General features: G+C 42.4%; 4 protein-coding genes across 4 annotated transcripts; 1 reads left to right on the top strand and 3 right to left on the bottom strand.

Moving 5' to 3' along the window:
• Window positions 1–2,222: 2,222 nt before the first annotated feature.
• On the bottom strand, window positions 2,223–5,428 carry LOC143336748 (E3 ubiquitin-protein ligase rnf146-like). Its single transcript, XM_076757035.1, has 2 exons — window positions 5,288–5,428; window positions 2,223–4,691 (listed from the first exon to the last, which is right to left on the bottom strand). The coding sequence occupies exons 1-2, from the start codon at window positions 5,293–5,295 to the stop codon at window positions 3,611–3,613; spliced, it is 1,089 nt and encodes a 362-aa protein (XP_076613150.1). The 5' UTR covers window positions 5,296–5,428; the 3' UTR covers window positions 2,223–3,610.
• A 772-nt stretch (window positions 5,429–6,200) lies between these two features.
• On the bottom strand, window positions 6,201–8,546 carry LOC143336437 (R-spondin-3-like). Its single transcript, XM_076756599.1, has 5 exons — window positions 8,195–8,546; window positions 7,642–7,833; window positions 7,260–7,400; window positions 6,989–7,135; window positions 6,201–6,825 (listed from the first exon to the last, which is right to left on the bottom strand). The coding sequence occupies exons 1-5, from the start codon at window positions 8,277–8,279 to the stop codon at window positions 6,623–6,625; spliced, it is 768 nt and encodes a 255-aa protein (XP_076612714.1). The 5' UTR covers window positions 8,280–8,546; the 3' UTR covers window positions 6,201–6,622.
• Window positions 8,547–12,503: 3,957 nt separating this feature from the next.
• cenpw (centromere protein W) lies at window positions 12,504–13,866 on the bottom strand. Its single transcript, XM_076756277.1, has 3 exons — window positions 13,689–13,866; window positions 13,464–13,577; window positions 12,504–12,593 (listed from the first exon to the last, which is right to left on the bottom strand). The coding sequence occupies exons 1-3, from the start codon at window positions 13,773–13,775 to the stop codon at window positions 12,567–12,569; spliced, it is 228 nt and encodes a 75-aa protein (XP_076612392.1). The 5' UTR covers window positions 13,776–13,866; the 3' UTR covers window positions 12,504–12,566.
• A 319-nt stretch (window positions 13,867–14,185) lies between these two features.
• Window positions 14,186–16,819, top strand: hddc2 (HD domain containing 2). The gene is made up of 6 exons (XM_076756276.1): window positions 14,186–14,265; window positions 14,749–14,870; window positions 15,003–15,105; window positions 15,263–15,331; window positions 15,415–15,553; window positions 15,653–16,819. Exons 1-6 carry the CDS (start codon window positions 14,191–14,193, stop codon window positions 15,814–15,816), a joined length of 672 nt encoding a protein of 223 aa, XP_076612391.1. The 5' UTR covers window positions 14,186–14,190; the 3' UTR covers window positions 15,817–16,819.
• Window positions 16,820–16,881: the final 62 nt, after the last annotated feature.

Below are 16,881 nucleotides of genomic sequence, written 5' to 3'. Positions count from 1 at the left end.
CATAAGCCTCAGTTGTACTTTTATGTGCTAATTAGCAAATGTTAGCATGCTAAAGGCGAACACGGTAAACATTATACCTGCTATACATCAGCATGTTAATATTGTCATTGCAAGCATGTTAGCATGCTGATGTTAACATTTAGCTCAAGGCATTGTTGTGATTAACTACAGCTTCACAGACCTGTTGGCATAGTTAGAGATTCTAAGTCTTGATGGAGCGCTCAACAATCAGCCTTTATTCAAGTGTAAAATGATTTTCCGACACAGGAAGCTATGAAAAAGCCCAGCCTTGTCCATGCGAGTATCAGATACAGTAGGTTAGTGCTAGGCTGATATACAGTATGGTAAAATTAGGACAACCAAGAGAGGGTCGTACAAATTTGTCCATAGCGTCCGTGTACATCATATGTTCCATGCGTGTCTGCCTACAAGCAACAGCTGCTCCCTAAGCAATACGATTGTTGGTTACCATATGGGTTAAACTTAGGGTGCCATATAGGCTGCAGAGCAAATTTAAATAATAAATCATCCATGGGCTCCTCTTTAGAAATCAATCCCAGTAATTTATTGCCCATCAAAATCCATGTGCGGCCCATATAAGTGTTAACTGGGTCAAGAGAAGTAAAATTAAATCCACCTTCTGTAATGTGTAACTCATGTCTGCAATGAGAAACTTAAGCCTAATGATAAACTAATATTATGTTCATCCCCATTTGTCACACCAGTAAAGGGAAAACAAAAGGAAATATAAACACGTACTGACCATTGAAATGTCCAATTTCTCAAGAACTGAAACCATTACATCATCAGTTTGAACAGTTTTACTGTTACCATGGCCGTGTTGACCAAGCCCCGCCATGTGGACAACACATTGACATAAATGCAGTAACAATGGTTGGAGGGAGCTGAGCATATTTTAGTTTGCAGATGTAAATTACAGCCACACTATCCAAAAGCAGCCAGTCAACATTTGACCACCCTGATCATTGAAGTTACAGAGCACACAGTCATACTGACGCTCTGAAAGAACACTTAGCCAAAGTCTGGCTCATTAAGCCACGTTTCTAATTCAAGTCACACTCCAACTGCACACACCGAGCCTGTGGTTTCCTTCAGTTGGCAAGTGGCAGGCTCAGCTGCATTTGTGGCAGTTGTCTTGGTTTTGGTTAAGTCTCCTCTTCCCTCAAACCTGAAGCAAATCTGTCCATTCAGAGGCCCACGCTTTAGTCAGCAGCAGTGAGAGCGAAGCAGGTAATCGTGGTCCCACAGCACCTCTTGGCAGTATAACATAAGACCAAAACCACAAGGCTGTAAAAATAACCACTGTTCTATGTAGGGAGAGGCTTGAAAAAAATGTTATTTGCTCATGTTGTCAGAAGATAAATTAGAGAATGAATTGATTTCTGCGTATAGAGTTACAAAGACATGTCATCTGGTTAGTTAATATTTACTGGGTAATAAATGAGACACTGGCCCTCAGCTTTAGTTTCTGCCTTTTTATATACGAGCACCAACGGACTCTGCTCCTGTCACGTAGGGATGAACTTGAACAAAGCTAATATTATAAGATATTTTAGGTGTTTCCATGCCTCCCGCCAACACGTACAGGTTATGTTCACCATGAGCAGGCCTGCAAGACTCTTATTTTGTAAATGTGCTTAGTGGTAAGACAACTTCACAATCAGATACAATAATCTGCAGCATACCCAGGGTCAAAGGTGAGGAGTAAATTATTGTCAAAAATATCTGTTCTGACTTTCAATGCTGTCACTCTACAGATCACATTTCCTTCTGCTGGACATCAAAAAATGCAGGTAAGTGTTACAAAGTCGTCTGACATTTAGTTAAATAGGCATCTCACTTCAGCTTTACATGTGCATTGCTGAAAATGTTGCACTATTCCTTTAAATAATGCATAAATAAAGCGACAAGAACAGTACAGCCCTCAGCTTTAAAAGCTGCTGAAAGATTTGGTGTCATGCCTCCCGGACAGAAAAAATATCCAACTCGCACCTCAACAGCCTGTTAGTGCTCGGAGTTAAGGGACGACTTCATTGGTGCAACAGCGCCACTCTGTGGACTCTTCAGGTACACTGCATTTAGACTACAATCAGGACACATCATTGCAAGCAGCCCGTGAGTTAGTGCCACTTCTGTTTTCCCATGTAATGTATTCAACTACTCCTCCACTAAAAAGAAGAAAAATATCAGCCAATTTATGATTTCAAATTATAGAGAAACACCTTTAATAACTTGACAAAACACCACAGCTACAGCACACAGACAGACATTTGCTTTAGGTCATTCAGATAGTGAGACACAAACAGTGAAAACAGTTAAAATAATAGCAGCTGGAGCAAAAAAGGGAAGAAAAAGACCGTATGAGGACAGCGCGAGTTCGTCCAAGCACATGTCTATGCCAGTGCTGATAGTAGTCCTATCAAGAGTACTATGACAAGAAATAGAAATCCAAATGTGTCTCTACATATATAGCCTAACAGTTTCCAGTGGTTCTGCCAGTAGCCTTTCAGCACCCAACGCCACTCAAAACAAGACAAACACGCGGCATTATTAAAAGACTTTTACACAAAAATAGAGGGACTACAGTCCGTCTCCCCTTCAAACGCTGAAACATACAGTATGCACACACGCTCACGCACACACGCACGCACACTCACAAACTCCAGTTTAAATAGTTATTAATTAGGTCCTGATTACAACTTCTTAACTTTTTAAAGCAGGAAGCAAGCAGGTTTGACCCTCTTGTAACTGGTACATAAGGTGCTACATTTCAGCTTGATTTTTACACCATCACTCGCAGACAGAGGAAAAAAAAAAAACATACAAAAATATCAACCACGTTAACCATGAGCTCAAAAGATCAGAGAACCAAGAGGGTGTAGTTTCATTTCAAAGAGGTTGTATTGCTATGTCACAGGCTAATGTAGAGGGCAGTGACAGATGGTAGTTTTTGGACAAATAGCCAGACTTCTTATGCTTCACTACATAACCTGATGCTGAGAGCGATGCATAACTACCGTTACAGTATATTGCTGAGTGAAACGAGCTTCTCATTGACAAAAGGCTTCATTCACGTGTTAAAGGTCCCTTGAAATGGCCTGTCACTTTTTCAGTGGTTTTAGGACAACGAAGATGTGAGACATGACTTTGTCCCAGTGGTAAGAAAATAATGTAAGTAAAATGGAGACAGCTGACAATGACGCTTTTGTAAACTAGCATCCAAGCACACAGGTGTGACCTTTGTCATTGCTGCTCCTGCTTTAGTTTCCTTTGTAGACCTGCAGGCTTGAATCTAAGGCTTGACTGGATCCCAATCAAAATTAAGACTGCATTCAACTGGCTGGAGACCTTTGAACAATCCAAGAATAATCTGATATAAAATAGGTCAAATGCGTTTTAGGATCATATTTGGCACAAGATCAATGGGGGAAAAATACACCGGGTGACACAAGTGACAACACAACACAGGTATTTTACATTTCATGGGACCTTTAAAGATGCATACGGGTTTTTAGACTTTTTTGCCGAACTGATTAAAGTTTAAGAACTGTAGAAGATCTGTAGAACAGACACTGCAGTCCAGTTGTCGTCACACCTCTGTCACAGTGCACTGTCCATCAGGACTACGTGAGCGGAGACTGAGCGCAGAGCTAGAGGGGCCGCCCCTTGGAGGCATTCTGGCTGGCTGCCTCTCTCTTAGCGGTCTTTGCCTAAGTCTTCTCCGTGGCATCGATTCCTCTCCCTCGTACTCCCTTTCCTCCTCACTCTCACTGCTGCCAGATGCATACTCATAGGTCTGTGGCTCATGGTCTCCTTCCACCTCTTCACCATCCTCTGGCTGGCTGATTAGGAGCTGGGAGAAAGACTCTTCCAGAGTTGAGGGTGAAGGAGAAAGGGGACTGGTAAGGTGGCGCCCCAGGAGTGTTGGAGGTCTAACAGGGGGAAGAGACAGCATAATCCCAAAGGAAGAGGACTGTGATTGGCCTGTAGTGTCCGATCCATCAGCTGAGCTGATGCGTTCTGTTGCAACTGGGGTGACAACAGGTAATGCAGGAATGGGGACAGGTTCAGGATCCAACCTCAGTCCTGCGACTCCCTTCTTGGGGATATCTAAAACATCGCGCTTTATCTTACGTCTGCGGCCGTGCTCATTCCGGCGATACTGCACCATGTTCTCCAGGTCAGCCACATAGAGAAACCCTGCAATCAGCATCTCTGTGCTCTTCCTGCCCTTGGAGAAGGCCTCCTCCAGCTCACGGCTGGTCCTCTCATCATATTGCCACCAGCCATTGCGGCCCTCATAGTACCATACAAAGTCTCCACAAGAAACACCCCCTGACCCTACACTTCGGCTAACCCCTGCTGCTGCTGCTTTCAGTTCATCAGGCGAGAGGAGAACCGGCCGCTCCAGGAAGTCCTCCGGGACTTCTTGTCGGCAGAGAGCACAGCGTTTGCTGTGCCACGAGGCACCTTTCACACAGAGGAAACAGAAGACGTGGCAACATGGGAGGCGCACAGGGTGGATGCAGCTTTGCAGGCAGATGGCACACTCAGGGGTGCTGGTGGAGCTGGAAGGGTCTGTAGCACAAGTGTCACCCACTTCCTCTATCAGCTTGGTGGGAGCCAGGGCATTCACTGAACAGTCCACGTCTCCTCCAAGTCCGGCCATACTGCAGAGAAAAACGTAGCATTAACACAGATCTGCCTGATGAGACTTGTGTGGTGCTACATAACTGTAGCTTGTATGCTAAAGCTAACGTGAATAGACATAGAATTTAGTGCGGTTCACACGTGACATGGGCTGCTATTTTGATTTTTGGGAACGCCCACGTACACAGAGCATAAACTTATGGATTCTGCGAAAGCTACACATCAGTGAAATAGTTTCCACATGGTGCTACTTAAGAAAATTGAAGTATGTGATAGAGAGGATTGGCTGGCATCCCTGAACTTACACATGACCCCAACGATTTACATCTAAGGCCTCTTTTAGCTGTCTGACAGAGCTAACGTTACCGATAAGCTAACGTCAGCTACCTCGCTATTTAAAAACACAAATTCATACATAAAAACACATTTTCTTAGGAGTGGTGCTAGAGCTTCATGTGTTTAATGTGAACTAACGCTAACAGAGGTACTGTGAAGTTTATGTCAGGCCAAGTCACCTGGCTTTAGCTAACGTTAACTGAACAGCTGCTTTAGCATACATAGTTAGCATGTTAGCAGCCAGTGTGCTAATAAACTTGTCCATTAATACGTTACTCACCTGAACATTGGGATATCTGGGCGTCCTCAGCAGAAGCGCAGGTGGAGAGATTTATAAAACTGCATTTACATTTGGTGATGAAGTTATGTACGCCAAGTAATGACGGTGTTATGTTGGGACATTGTTCCGGCCAAGCCCATCTGATTTCAGGGCTCCTGGACTGGTCTCACGTTGTTGGCAATGCCGATCCACATACTGTACAGATCTAGTTCAGCTGTACGCAGAGTACGTACTTACCGTGCATTAGTTTACGCATTAATGGCTCCTCATATGAATCATATGAACATAAAAGTCAGACAAGTAAAGCCTAGACGAGTAATTAATCATTTTAATCTAATACGTTATATTTATTGTTTTTAATATGTGTACATTTTCTTGTATAAGGGGAGTTTTATGGTAGCTTGTATTCATTAAAGCTGTTATACAGGGAGGTTTTGATATTATTGCATATTAACTGAAAAATCTCGTGTCATTTGTTTACCATTTACTTTTGCCTTGTTATGCTAATTAATGTATGGGTTTGTGGGACTGCTTAATAGGCCTTTTTCCAAGCGGACATTTGACTTGTTATGGTGGGAAACGCACAGTGTTACTAATAACAATGGCTGTGTTCTATCAAGTGTCCTAGTCATGACAGCCTGACAGTGAGCCAGCATGCATAATACCAGGACCCTGAGACCAAAGCTGCAGAAAGAATTCAGATATCATTAATTTTATTATTTGCAACTGTGCCTTTCCCAGTCTGATATGTCAAAATGTGGAAAAGGCTTGAGTAAGTGTTGGCCCTGCAGTATATCGATGGATTTTTTCTTTTATTGTACAGTTGTTTCTTTTCTTTTCTTTTTTTTTTTTTTTTGCACGCAGTGCTGAGAACCAAAACATTTTTATTGCAAATTTTATTGCAAGTAAGAAGACAGTGTGCAGGTGTCATCAAAGCGTTGCAATGGGAGATAAACTGAACCACATTCAAGTTAGGCAATCAGTATGTAAAATAAAACACAAGTGGCATCAATTTAGCACGACTGCTATTCATATGAAATGTCTCTGATTCAGCCAAAGTCCAGATAAGGCCAAGCAATAAATTTATAGATACACAAGAATTTCATGAAAGATCATCATATTTATCCATCCCTTCCATTAATTTCTGTTGGACAGCACGGAGAAATCTGTTTTATTTTAGATGAATGCATCTACACGTTGACATTTTTACAAGTCGCAAGAGCTGTCCAAGTTTTAAATCACCAGCCGTTGTAGAATGTGCAATAACAAGTCGAATATCTCTGCAATACCAACCGATTATAAGTGGTACCGGTTTATAAGTGGCTCTCCTTCAGCTTAATACAGCCTACTTGGATTTTTTGGCCTCTTTTTGATGACACACTTCCTGATCTCTGACACATGTGGACAGGGGTCACCAGAGACACTCGGGGGTTGCAGGACTTGTCGGGTACGTGTCTCTTCTCCCCTCCTGTAGGCCCGTGTGCTCCTTCTCCGAACACATGGACTCCAATCAGTCCATTCCCCAACCTCACAGTGCACTATGAGGAGAGCGACGGTGAGAAAGACACTCAGAGGTATGAAGAGGGAAAGTTTGTACTGTAAGAATACAAATGAGACTTGCCTACTGACATGGTGCATGGATGTCAGTTGCATTTGATCTCAACAGTGCAGTAAAAGCTGGTGAAAGGGAATTTCTCTCACCTCGGGGGAGGCATTGCATAAGCTGCACATCAGGCTCAAATTCCCTCGGGCAGGTGTGATGGCACTGGCCGTGGAGAAAGTACAGGTCTGCTCTACACCTCACACACACGTTCCTCCTCACACACGCCTCACAGCCTATGGAGCACTCTGACACAGACACAAACATCCCACATTGTCCTGTAGTTCCACAGCAGACCTCCTTTCAGCGTTACAGGCACAGTATCACATGCACGCTGTGAATAACAGGCATTAGTGCTGCGCACCGTCTCACCTGTGCATTCTCGCAGCGCTGCGTTTGCTGTAACACCGTTTGGACAGCTGTTTTCACATTTTCCTCGGAACAGGAAGTGACCAGGATGACAACGTGTGCAGAAATTTTCACTAAAACAGGCAGCGCAGTCTTCCTTGCACCCTGCAGACCAGTGGAAAAGACACTCAAACATCTTCTTATTTTTTTTTATTATTCTCTCAACACTGACTTTAAATCAGTTTGTAGTGCACACAGCAGGTATTTCAAGCATTACCCATGGCTCTGAACCAGAAAAATCAGTTGTTTAGCCAAACACAATAAAGCCATCTACCACTGTAAAATCGCCTCTACAGAATCAGACAAAACAAGTTAGACGCTCCTGCATGTGTTCACTGGTACGTACTCTTGCAGGTGCTGATGTGTGGAGAGCGCATGCCATAGTGACCCCGGGGACAGGAGGACAAACAGATGCCCCTCTGCCGCATCCCGTCCAGCTCCAAGTGGAAGAAGAGGCGAGGTTTACAGGACAGACAGCCATTCAGGGACGAGCATGTCACACAACCTGCCGGACAGAGTCTGCTCACTGAGGAGCTACCTGTGGATACAGGGAGATGAGATGTGTGTGTGTGTGTGTGTGTGTGTGTGTGGAGGGGGAGCTGAGTGGGTTTATATTCTTCAGGTGCTCATACAAATTAAAGAGAGTAAAATACTCAAGTACGTTTATTATAAACAATTGGACAAGCAACTTGCTTTGAGCGTAAAACCAGTAGACATCTGGGACCTCACTGTTCCCTCAAAGCTGAAATAACAGACTTATTGTCTCCATGTGTAGTGTCTGCCTACTGTTTACTATCTTCCACTGGAAAATGGGGCAAGATAAGGTACATTTCACAGAAGCCATGTCTAACAAGAGTCTGAGGTGTAGGTATGAGGACAAGTCATGCTTGAATACTCACGTCTGTATCGCAGAATCTTTGTGTTCTCAAGGCCTCTGATTAGATTCACAATGTGCAGAATCCAAATTAACGATGGTATCCGCATTTTCCTTCACCTTCAGCACGGCATGGATCCAGTCAGCACAGACACCTCGCCATCACATCCCGAATCCCATGATACGCATTTCAGAGAAAGAGCCGAACTCATTCAAATGAGCCCACGTAGAGAGTCCGGTGCGGTGAGAGAGCACAGTCGAGTGCAGAGTTGGGCTAAATGTTTTCTTGAAGGAAAATCCCATGTGCATTCCATGAGATCACTGAAGCCGGCAGAATGCCATGAAGAATGCAAACAGGAGAGAAACCATCATATGATAGTCGCCGCGCAGATCTAATGTAAGTTTGGTTAAGCTGCTGTGGGCTTGTCTGTGTTTCCCCACACACACACACACACACATACACACACACACACTCCCCACCTCCCCTCCCATGTTACCCTTCCTTCACAAGCCTCCTCCACAGTCTCTTCACAGAAGTGGAATAATAAAACTGTGATGTCTTTCTTTTAACTTGTTAGAAACAGTCATCCTCATCTGCCTCAATCTCCATATTTATTGGCTAATTAAAGCTTACAATTATGTGTCTTTTAAAGCCCCCCATGTACTCAGAAATGTGTTTAACTTATCGTTACCTCACTTGGATGTTTGAAACCAACAGGCTGTTTTCACGTTCATCTGTTAGAGGTGGAAAACTTAAATCTGAATTTAAGATATGTACGTGCGAGCGTGACTTTGTGACATCACAACTGGAAGCCAATAGTGGTCCAATAAGCAACTTAAACAGGTTACGTGATGTAGAAACCTGAATATTTGCATCCAAACAGTGCACACAAACACTTATAATGGACTTTTTAGTAGAGTACAAGACATCTAGTGTCCAGCAGTTAAAAACAGATTCTGGACTTCAATGAGGGAGGAGTAGACAGAATTTTTAATGAGGTATTTTTCGTGAAAACAAAAATAATCATCAAAAAACAGAATTTTCTATGTCTTAAAACATACCTGGTGAGGATCTTTCAATATTTTCTATTATATTACATAGCTGGCTGTAGGTCAGAATTCTCATTAAGAACTACATTGACATTTTGGCCAATAAATGTGATCAATACATTATTGTTTCAGCAGATTCATCAAATGTTCCCCTGCATTATTGAATCAACCATAATTGCTTTTCAAATGACACTTTTTTTGTGCTACACACAGTGTGCCAAAGTATCATCATGCGAGACTCAAAGAGGTGGAAGTGCCATCAATCTTGCACCACAGCGGGTCGATAACGGAGCTTGTTTAGAGGTGAGTGCAGCACATCAAATACACACACCCCTCTTTTACTCATATCATACCACAAACCACTCTGCTCAGCCTCGTGGCAAATAGAGTGACCATGACAACAAAATATCTCCTCATTTGGTTCCATTTAAAACATTAAAGCATGACTATGTTTTTTTGAAGCATGTCACCACAACATCAACACCAGCTTCTCAAAATCTGCTCACACGGGCTGGATGAAGTCACGATGATGGAACAGAAGAAAGAAAAACTGCAATTACCATGTTACCCACACTTTTAAGATTTAGTTCTACTTAATCCATTATAAAGGCACATGATCAGGCATGTTTCTCATGAAGAGTGGATTCAGTGACTAAAAACCCAAAATACAGGGTGATTTGACTACTTTGCAATGACAAAACAAAACTAGAGCTGAGGTGTCACAGATGATCTGCGATTCCCACAAAACGGCTGGAAGGTAATGAAAGCTCTAAGTCCTCCAGAGGATTTGTTGTTTGGCATCACGGTGTGTATTATCGCCTGTTTTGGGAACTCTGTGGTTCTTCGCCGCTTCTCCAAAACAGATTTGAACTCTGCAGCGTTCCCCTTCCTGGAATCGGTTTCTCTCTGCAATTCATGATTCTTTGGTTCAGTCCATATTCCTTTCAGAGCCTGTCAAATCTTGTTGCATCAAAAATTCAGATTTGCTAATAAGCCAAATTCAGGGACGCTCCCTGTGGTCATTTCTAAATGTCATATTGTTGTTCGGCTAAAATAATTCTATTCCTCCTCAGAGCAAAGACATGAACGGACACAGTGACACTCTTGAAACCTGTCAAACCATGTGGTCCTTATTAAGAAAGACACAGCAAGTTATCATAATAAGATCTCCGCCAAAATGGGCCGCCATGCTTTCCTGGCTTGTCTGGAAAAATGCCAAAAGAGGAATATGAGCTTTGCATTGGGACTTTACACTGGAGCTGATTTATTTGAGATAAAGCTGAGACGCTACACACAGCCAGACAGAGGAGCTGGACAGGGCGGCCGTCTTAAATTGTCAACAGGTGCTCAGGCGCGAGCATGCACTGGACAGACTCGGCTACTTCTTTATTTTGACAGAGGAAGAAGAGTGTGTCTCTCAAATCCCCCAAGAGCGAGAGAAAACCTAGAGAGGAGGGCCATAAAATAACACATCAGCGGAGTCTCTGGATGTGCAGCCAGCTGCTGCAGAGCAACATCATCCATCAATCTGCATGCAGTAGATTTATAGATTAGGTAGTGCTCACAAAGCAGAAATCTACAGGAGAGTGTGAAGAAGTTTAACTCTATTATCACTCACAAACTGGAAACTTGGGAGGACGCATTAGTGTGAAAACACAAAATATATGCAAACGTTGTCAATGTTAGAGGATGAGACCATGATGAGTAAATAAGAACAGCAGGTCAGAGAGATTGATGGCAGGGGTTCAAAGGTCAGAGGGGTGTGGCTCCACAAACTCCATAACACCTCCTCAACCTGACTGGGAACATAAACACGACAAGGCTACACTCACTAGGGTGCCAGATCAGATTCTCGAAGAAAATAACCGTTGGAGGCCAAGGAATGTCATAACTGCCAAAAAGAAAGACAGGGAAAAGGAAAATGATAAAGATGGAGGACACCGAGCGAACCAGAGACAGCTGAGTGAATAATACAGTCAGTGACAAATGTAAACCATATGGCCACATACAACCCTGATTCTAAAGAAGCTGGGACGCTGTGTTAAACGTGAATAAAAACACAAGGCCATCATTTGCAAATGAACCGTATTTACAGAAAACGGTTTCACAAACTGTTCCTGAGTCCATGCAGTAAAATCCTTTATGTAATCATGTGTTCATAAAGTGGTGTCCTGCTCTCCATCCTTGCTTGTGAATGACTGAGCCTTTCGAGGATGCCCCTGTCATACCCAGTCATGATGCTATCACCTGTTACCAATGAACCTGTTTACCTGTGGAACGTTCCAAACAGGTGTTTTTGGAGCGTTCCATAACTTTCCCAGTCTTTAGTGGCTCCTATCTCAATTTATTTGAAACGTGTTGCTGCATCAAACTCAGGATAAGCACACATTTACAAAAATCAATGAAGTTGAAGAGGAAAAACCATAAATATCTTGTCTTTATATGGTTTTCAAATGAATATGTGTCAAAAAGAATTAGCAAATTACCACGTTTTACGCGGCATCACAACTTTTTGGGGTCTGGGTTGTACCTGCAACAATGTTTACGTTAAGCCATGCACAAAAGTTAGAGCTGCTTTGTTGTATTAAATCACTTGATCTATAGTATTCATACTGACCAAGACTCTATAAAGATCCACTGTAATACAAGCCAAAAACAGCTTTTAGGTCACCATCTGCTATCGAGGTTCAGCTGGAGGAGAACATGCGTCGTCACATAAAATCAATAGTAACTTTGCAGACACTGTACGCTCGAGAGGTTCAACAATATAACTTTGACCTTATCAACGCTTACATACCTAAGAAGGTAAAAGTCTTGCTGTGAGGAAACCCTGCAGTGATGAGCAACGAGCAGGATAGCATCGCACCACGCACATAATCTATGTAGCGTGAAGAAGTGAGGAATTTGGGAGGAGGCAGAGCCCACGCTCGGTGAAGACGCTGTGAAGCAGGCAGCGTAAGACACAGACTGTGATTGATGATAGGAGAGTGAGACACGGGCTGAGGAGATCTGGAAGCACTAACCTATTCTGAGCTCTCCAAAACTGTGAGATCAAAGCTAAATATGGTCAGGATCTCTATGAATAAGTCTGCTTTATTCATTTAATATGAGAAAGCCATTATGCTTGGCAATGCAAGCTTTTTGGACTGAGAGATCTAAAATGAGCCATTACGCAATTCAAAAGAATTTAATGTAATTTAAAACAACTCTTATGACAAGAAAACAGGTAGGTTTAATTTCAGAAGAAAACTAAAACTATATTATAAAAAAAAGTAAAAATATTGCTCCTGTGATTCATAAAAATGTTCACAATAATGTCCATAATGACGATGACACTTTTCACCTCTTCATCCTCTTGCTTTTTTCAGGACTTTCTATAAAGAAAGAAAGAAAATCTCTGTAAGTCTCTCCTGTTACATAAACTATAATCATTATAGCTGGGAGGACTACTACATTTCACCAAGAAATGTCCACATCAGTGTATGCGTTTCAGAAGAAAAGCCTGAGACACTGTCCTCACATGCAGACCATGGCAGTAAAGCAAATGATTCACAAAGTTATGAAGTATTCAAAAACTTGCAACTAGTTTTGTACATTAACTAGATGTCACATTACAACATGCGATCATCAGACAGTCTACTGTACTCAAATCACCACCAGGAAATACGTTTTCCCAATTTTACATGGACAGAAAAACGTTGTCTTGTGCACCTCGGGGTTAATCAGAGGCTGAGCCAGTCGACCAGAAATTGATCAGCAGCTATTTTGACAACCGATTAATCGCTTATGTGTGTGTGTGTGTGTGTGTGTTTTTTTTTTTTAAGCAAGATACCAAAAACCTTTTTTGGTTTTGTTTTGTTTCTTTTCATCCCCAACATCAAACTGGACCTCTTTGGATCTGGGGTTGCATTTTAAGACATCACCTTGGGTTTAGTGAAATGGTGACTTATTATTTTTTTTGTTTGTTTGTTTGTTTCATGACTCGTGACTTTGTACAGGCCAAATAATTGTCCGTATTGAAAATAATACATGCAGCTCTTATCAGAAGTTATTTAAACGTGTGAATGCAGCTTGCAGTCTGTTACGGTTTGTTACTGTTTGGCCATTTGGAGCAATACTGTAGAGCTGCTTAACACTCAATGACGTTTGACACCGATGGCAGCGTTAATGCGCCTAAGACACGGAGAGTTGTCACAAATGCAGCTTATAGACAGTAAAATCCGACATTTGAGCTTTGAGCTTACCTTAGAAACTGCTTTCAGGTGCTCAGCTCGAATTGTTAAAGATTTGTCCTCAAAAGCTTTGGTCCTCGCCTCCTCAGCCAGGCTGTTCAAAAACAGCAGCGTGAGGAGTTCAATCTGAGAAAACGGGAGGCAAGTTAACGTTAGCAGAAACAAGCCATTAACAGTGAAAAGAGTTAACTAACATTAGCACGCCAGTAATCAGTGTCGTCGACTAACGTTACGTACCATTGCCTCTGACGCCGGCCTCACGTTTATGTTACTCTTCATTTTCGCTTTAACTGTGTATTTTAATTTGGGTGCCTTGTTGAGCATTTTGGCAAAAGTTCAGTGAAGAGCAAACGTTCACGCCAACGATAAGTTTGTTTACGTCTTCTAATCTCCCGCCTTTCCGACTTCCGTTGGAGCTGCTTCTTCTTCGTGCCCTTTACATCGTCATTTGTCGCCACACTGCCATCTATAGTTTTTTTATTTGTATACTTTTAGCAACTAATTTAAAAATGTCGTGTCCAAAGCAAGGGTAAAATGATATCACGTAAAAAACATTTTGTTCACACAAACATTAAAACATTACAATTTAAACAAAGATCCAGTCGGCAGACAGGGGTTTCAGTGTTTAGTACCTCTTTTCACTTTGCCTCGTTGTGTTGTTCATGCTGCCACCTAGCGGCAACTTTAGGCCACTACGCCTGCAAATACTATCTTTCTGTATCCGGGTCAGATGACAACAATGGCGGCCACCACGGAGATGGTAGCCTGCATGAGCAATATGCTGCGATTTATGAAACTTATCGGACAGCTCAAAGTAAGACATCTCCCCAAACTCAGGCTACTTGTCTTGTGATTTGTTCCTTCCGCCAAAAAATACAAAAGCGCAATTTTGCCTGAAGCTGGATTCTCTGGATTGGCTGTATTCAGGCTCAACCTGTAGCTCCTCAGACTGTTTTGCTCGTGTTTTGCTGTTGCTGGAGTCAAAAAAGTGACGTCTGAACTGAATAATTTGTCACGATCACCGTTGTACTCACTGTTAATATAAGATTAAATGCTATATACTTCATTCATTTCATTATTTGTTGTTTATACACACACACACACACACACACACACACACACACAACCGGTAGTCCCCCATTTTGGCTCCATGTATATTACATTGTAAATTATTTACATTGAAATGAATAATGACAATGTTGTAATGACAATGTTGAGACGTATTATAGGATGGATGTTTCCTCTCCCTCCTCTGTCCCTCTGATGATTTGCGTGTTGTGGCTGATGTTACCTGCAGAGGGTCCCGAGGACCGGCTGGGTGTACAGGAACGTGAAGAAACCAGAGAGCGTGTCAGACCACATGTACCGGATGGCCATGATGTCTCTGACCATCACTGACCCCACAGTGGACAAGGACAGGTAAAGAAGCAACTTTTCAAAGCTCACCCCAAAATAAAAAAAAAAAAACACTTATTATCTCATATGTAGTTTGATATAAAAAACTCTAACGTTGTCATGCTCATACCTGTTTTTTTCTCTCACTGTCTGTAGATGTATAAAGCTGGCTCTGGTTCATGACATGGCAGAGTGCATTGTGGGAGATATTGCTCCATCAGACAACATCAGTAAAGCAGAGAAACACAGACGAGAGGAGGCAAGTGACCAGCGTCGCTCGCATTACATCCGAACAGTCTGTTAACGCTTCCCGATTGGTTCAACTGAGTGAGTGTCTGCTCAGGCCTGCTCAGGTGTAACCAGGTGATATGATGGTGGTTTATATTTGTAGTTTCTCCGCCTCACCTCTCTCTCAGGAGGCGATGAGACATCTGTCAGGTCTTCTGCCGGAGGGACTCAAACAGGAGATTTATGGACTGTGGGAGGTACGACACTGGTTTTACATTTCTGCTGTTTGTCGCTTAAGATAACTCATCTGACAGCAGACACACACTTGTCTTACCTGCAGGAATATGAGACCCAGAGCAGTGCAGAGGCCAGGCTGGTGAAACAGTTTGACCTGCTGGAGATGATCCTTCAGGCTCATGAGTACGAAGAGCTGGAGGGGGCGCCGGGAAGACTGCAGGAGTTCTTTGACTCCACTGCCGGTACGTCTCCAATCTGTCTCTCTTATTCAGTCACTTACTTACTCGATATTTGTTTATTACAACTTATACAGATTTGCCTTCATTTGCTTCTTTTCTCAGGTCGTTTCCACCACCCTGACGTGCTGCAGCTCATCAGCTCTTTGAACAAAGAGAGAGGATGTCACATGACCAAAGCGGATGAAGCAAAGAACTCACAGACGGCTGGTGCTGAATCTTCGCAGCCACGCACGACTTCAGACACCTCCTCCTCCTCCTCCTCCTGACTGAAACGCACACAGACACTGAGACGCTGAACTGCAACACAAAATGTGTTTGAACGAGGACGCACAAACATGCCACAGGATCAGGAAGTCCTCGTTCTTGCTACATTACAACTGAGGATGATGGCAGCAGGAGATCGTCCATGTGCAGGCAGCTGTCAACTTTTATGTCACTGTATCCAGAACAGTGTCGCTATCTCCCAGATAATGTTCTTATATCATCACATTAGTTGCAGATTTTACTCCCTTGTGGTTACTGTTCATTGAACTGCTGGTGAAGAGAGATATTCTTCAACTATGCTAACTTTATTATGTTTCCAAACGACTGACAAATACATTTTATTACAGTTTCACATATTATTTTTACATATGTATGTATCTGGCTGATATTGCATTGTAGGATTATCTGTAAAAAATGGTGCTGCGCCATCAGAAATGCATTTTCTGATGCAGTCTTACTGCACATTAAACAGAATATGTTGGTACTATACATTAATGTTAATTGATAACAACAGCGTACTCAGGAGGAATGAGAAAACACGGGTCAGATGTTAGTTTCTGTACGTTGTATACAAGTTCAGTTGCATATTATTGCATTTTTTAGCGTGTTTGGTTGTTTTATCTCAGTTTCAGCAGGTTCAGTCACAGCTTTCTGTGATAGTTTGGTTCATGTCGACACATCAGCCATAGAAACTGTTATTTATGATGGTGTAATTCGTTGTGTGAATACAGAATCTGTTGTTTCATTTGAATGCCACAGTTATGTCTTTGGGTGTTATCTTCAAGAGTTTTGTTAAAAAAAAAGTTCTTTTAACTGATGCTGAGTTCAGTTTGATTTCAACCCAAACCACATCATACAAATGTGAAACATATACTGTAATTCATTTTCCAGTGACAGAACATGCATTACCTCAGCTATGTGGTAAAAGGTCTGCAAAAAGATCTTTCAGTACTTGATTTATGGCGTGATAACATGCATTTAATAAATACATTTCATGGACAGACCGAACTAAACATGAAACGATCTGGAGGCATCTTCTCAAACCACAGCAAAGAAAGGTCACATGA

Source organism: Chaetodon auriga, chromosome 18 (genome assembly GCF_051107435.1).
Source record: "Chaetodon auriga isolate fChaAug3 chromosome 18, fChaAug3.hap1, whole genome shotgun sequence".
Taxonomy (NCBI): Eukaryota; Metazoa; Chordata; class Actinopteri; order Chaetodontiformes; family Chaetodontidae; genus Chaetodon; species Chaetodon auriga.
The sequence above is the reverse complement of the archived record's forward strand: the minus strand, read 5'-3'. Positions and strand labels throughout refer to the sequence as shown.